Source organism: Brassica oleracea, chromosome C4 (assembly GCF_000695525.1).
Source record: "Brassica oleracea var. oleracea cultivar TO1000 chromosome C4, BOL, whole genome shotgun sequence".
Lineage (NCBI taxonomy): Eukaryota > Viridiplantae > Streptophyta > Magnoliopsida > Brassicales > Brassicaceae > Brassica > Brassica oleracea.
This window is the reverse complement of record NC_027751.1, coordinates 3,262,019-3,266,734: the sequence shown is the minus strand read 5'-3', so window position 1 is coordinate 3,266,734 and position 4,716 is coordinate 3,262,019. Positions and strand designations below refer to the sequence as shown.

At 34.9% G+C, this 4,716-nt stretch overlaps 1 protein-coding gene across 1 annotated transcript; it reads left to right on the top strand.

Moving 5' to 3' along the window:
• The first annotated feature begins 805 nt into the window (after positions 1-805).
• Positions 806-3,349, top strand: LOC106337864 (beta-glucosidase 29-like). Its single transcript, XM_013776969.1, has 5 exons — positions 806-1,003; positions 1,089-1,207; positions 1,298-1,515; positions 2,474-2,582; positions 2,938-3,349. The coding sequence occupies exons 1-5, from the start codon at positions 806-808 to the stop codon at positions 3,347-3,349; spliced, it is 1,056 nt and encodes a 351-aa protein (XP_013632423.1).
• Positions 3,350-4,716: the final 1,367 nt, after the last annotated feature.

Genomic DNA, 4,716 nt, shown 5'->3' with positions numbered 1-4,716 from the left:
TTTTTTATGAATCAAATTCGTGTGTAAATAGAGTAAGAGGGAGGATGAAGATATGGAGTGAATGAAGAGGAAGAGGAGTGCTTGTATTTATAGTTTAAATCTTGCCGACAGACCGAGAAAATTCCGACGGAATTCCGACGGAAAAGGCTAGTTCGTCGGAATTTCTTCGGAATTTTGTAAAATCCCCCAACGGCTCTCCAACGGCTATAATATTTCCTCAGAATTCATCGGTTTTTTCCGAGGAATACGTTTTTCCTCGGTATTCCATAAGAATATTCCGACGGATTGATATTTCCTCGGAATTCCGTCGGTATATTCCGAGGAAACACAAAATTTGGTTTCCTCGGAATTTCCTCGGAAATTCCTCGGGATATTCTGAGGATTTCTTTTTCCGTCGGAATGTCCGTCAGAATATGGCTGACAGTTCTATAACGCTCTCATCGACGAACTTCTTGCTCATGGTATATACTAATCAATCAATAAATTATAGGTTATCTCATATCATATGATTTGGTGGGCATAATATGTACAGGCATTCAACCTTCGGTGACTCTCTATCACTGGGACCATCCTCAAGCTCTTGAGGACGAGTATGGTGATTTCTTAAGCCCTCAAATAATGTAAGCAAGCTAAACCAAATATTGCAAAACATACAAAATCAACTAATTTAATTGAGTATTATGTCATTTACATGAACATATATAGAAGAAACTATAACTAATACGTTTTAAAAATTCGGCAAATCAGAGAAAATTTTCGAAATTTTGCAAGAGTTTGTTTTGAAAACTTCGGCGATAAAGTTAAGATGTGGACAACTATAAATGAACCATCCGTTATAAGTATTGCGGGGTATGACACGGGCAACAAAGCAGTTGGAAGGTGCTCGAAATGGGTGAATAGTAAGTGTCAAGCCGGTGACTCGGCAACCGAGCCTTACATTGTATCACATCATCTTCTTCTTTCTCATGCAGCGGCAGTACAAGAGTTCCGAAAATGTAACAAGGTCTGTATACATACAAGTTCATTAAAACATGCAAATCTTTTATATTTTGATTATTTGTATTTAATAAACAATATTCGTGTGACAGACTTCAAAAGATGGTAAGATTGGGATTGTGATATCGCCTCCGTGGCTTGAACCTTACGACTTCACTTCATCTGCCGACAAACATGCTGTTGAACGAGGCCTTACCGTAGAAATAGATTGGTAATATATACTTTACAAACACATGAATCTTTTTTATATATATTTTGTAATCATAAAACTAATTTTATCTTTACAATGTATATGCATTAGGCATCTAGATCCGGTAGTTTACGGCGATTATCCAAAAATCATGAAAAAACACGCCGGTAGCAGATTACCTTCTTTCACAGCAGAACAGTCAAAGATGTTAAGAAATTCATATGACTTCATTGGAATAAACTATTACACTGCACGCTTCGTCGCTCATCGTCCTCACATTGACCCTGCACTGCGTCGATTCAGGACTGATCATCAATTTGAGAGGAAAGGTAAGAATGCTAATTGAAATAAAATAAAATAAAACAAAACTTTTCTTGTATTTGAGTAAATTCAAGTGAAACTCGTAACCTAATCTTAATTTTTTATACTTTACGTGTGATCAGAAAAAAATCATAGTAACCACCTAATTGGACCAGGGGTATGTAACGTTTTAGTTGAATATTCCTTTTTATAGATAAACATAATAGTTCACAAATTCTATATTCATTAATGTTCTTTTTCCACACAGGAAAATCGAGGCGTACTCTACTACTCGTACCCAGAAGGTTTTCGAAGACTTCTAAACTACGTTAAAGATAAATACAATAATCCTATCGTACTCTACTACTCGTACCCAGAAGGTTTTCGAAGACTTCTAAACTACATTAAAGATAAATACAATAAGAGAAAAAGACAAAAATAACACTAAATCAAGTTTTTGTTCTTAAACTAACATTCAAGGTCAAAAGTCACAAAATAGCACTTAATGTTTTATCAAAAGTCACAAACTTAGGGTTTAAAGTTAAAGGGTGCGATTTAGGATTTAGGGTTTAGGGTTTAGGGTTTAGAGTTTAGGGTTTAGGGTTTAAATTTTAGGGTTTAGGGTTTACAGTTTAGGGTTTAGGGTTTAGGGTTTAGGGTTTAGAGTTTAGGGTTTAGGGTTTAGAGTTGAGAAATGAGTTTTTGGGATAAGATTTCAAATTTTGAAAAATAAAAAAATTAAAATTTTCAAAGGATAAACTTAGAACGGTGCTATTTTGGTCATTTTAGTTTTTGAGTGCTATTTTGAAGATTTGCCCATACAATAATCCTATAGTCTATATAAAAGAAAACGGTGAGAAAAAAATCGTTTTCTATTAGCATCGTAAATACAGTTTTAGCTATTAATCATAAAATTGAATAATTATTTTCTGTTTTTGTAAGAAAAAAAATTGGTTTGTTTTCTATTAACGTAAATTATTTTTGTAGGAATCAATGACTACGATGACGGTACAAAATCACGAGATGAGATTCTCAACGATACATTTAGGATAAGCTATCATACGGACCACCTTCAACAACTCCATAAAGCTATAATGTAACCACAGGTTTTATATATTAAAAATCGTATTGTATTAGACGGAACTACTACGTATGTTTGCGTTTGCTAGTTATTGTGTATATATATAAATTTGTTAAATATCATTGTGAAACTGTAAACGCAAATGGAATTACTGTTTTGTTTACGTTTTGCATTTTCCAAATGATATTTGATAAAAATGTTGTGTGATCTTCAGAAATCAAGAGTAATCACAATAATTTAGGGCATAAACAAACTAAACCCGCTATTTATGAAAAAGATGATGATACAAATTCTGCTATGAATTACCATTCATTTATCAATCGATCAAACATTGTTCTTGTGATTTGAATTATTTTAACTGTTATAACAGAGATGATGGATGTGACGTCAGAGGATATTACACGTGGTCGTTACTAGACAACTTTGAGTGGGAGCATGGATACTCTACTAGATTCGGTCTTTACTACATTGACCGCGAAAACGATCTTAAACGGTATCCTAAAGATTCCGTCCACTGGTTCAAACAGTTTCTCAATAGACCGGTGCTAAAAAGTGAACAAACAGAGAATGAAGAAGGTTGGAAGGAAGAAAATAATAACAACACTTTGGATGATTCAGAAGGTTTTGAGACATCGATTGATTCTATTATAAATCTCATGACAAACACATCGAGAATAGAAGAAGAGGGAAATGATATTTGCGCTTTTGAGAATCCTAATGATCAGCTCGGTCTCTTGTTGGGGCCGCAAAAGTTATTTGGAACTCTAGAGAACCTTTTGTGAACGAGACTCTTAGACTTTGAACGTGTGATGTTTTGGCTACTCTATGTATGTTACAAATAAGCGGAATATCCAGCCGACATGCATGTATTCGTGATTGTAGACTGTAATCACATTTAAGTGCATATATGTTCTTTTGTTTGTGTTTGTAACTGGAAGTGAATCCTATGAGATTTTTGTGTAAGAGATATCATGATAGGTCCCTTGCCAAGAGATATCAATGTTGATCTACATGAACCACACAAGAGAACACAACAACACAAGTTTTCTTTTGGGTAATTTAGACTACCTCTCTTTTTAGGTTTTTCATTCATATAAATAGCAAAGCGTACATGAAGCAAAGAAATCGAAAGTGGAGCATCAACTCCTAACAAACATGAAATGGGAAACGTGACATGAGGATTGGTTCATATAGTTAAGGAAGACCACTTCTCTTATTAATAAAACTAGAAAATAAATGAGTCGTGAGACTCCTTCATGCGAGATACTTGCCGTTTAGTTGACATCATCTAGCTAATCTCCTTCTTGCCACCTCAGCACATGCTTGACTTCTAGTATCCTATAAATACCCCGGCGGTCTAAAAGAACCTTGTCCTCAAGGTTCGTGTGAACTGAGGAAAACTTCACTTGAATTGATTCTCTTCCTTCCCAATTGTTGTGATGTTTTTCAACGCACTACAACTTCCAAGACCAAGCTGTCTCCATGAGTCTTCAACAATCTTTGAATCCATGGCTTGAATATTTTTTTCAAAATACTCAAAGCCTAGAAACAGCGGGTCTTCATCACCATTGATCGGAACCGCATCATCGTAGACATCATAGCTTGGCTCTTCATCATCATAGACATCAAAGATAGGATCAGCTCCGTAGATCTCGTTTGTAGAGGTCCATAGATTATGCCTCCAAGGATAGTTTGGTTCCTGCTGAACATTGATTCGTAGGAATGCCGTCAACAAGAACAGAACTGCTCTGATACCACAGATAGGTCCCTTGTCAAAGGCAATCAATGTTGATCAAAATAAGAACACAAGAACAAGATCAATACTTAGGTTTTGAATGACAGTTTACTGCAAATTTTCTCTTCTTTCTTTCATTTAAGGTGAACTGATCTTAAATACAAAATAGATTAACTAACCAACACTTCAACGTGGGCAACTAACACATCCACTAACTAAGGAAACCAAATCCACTAAACATAAAATAAATAAAGATAAACTATTGAAACTATTTGATCATGGTGAAGATGGCCACGTCATATTCTTCTCCAAGTTGTATCTTATCATATCATTATCTCCCTTGAGGATCTCCAATGATATCGATTCCTCTGTTTTAGGAATGTATAGTTAATGTCTAACCTACGTTTTTTTGTA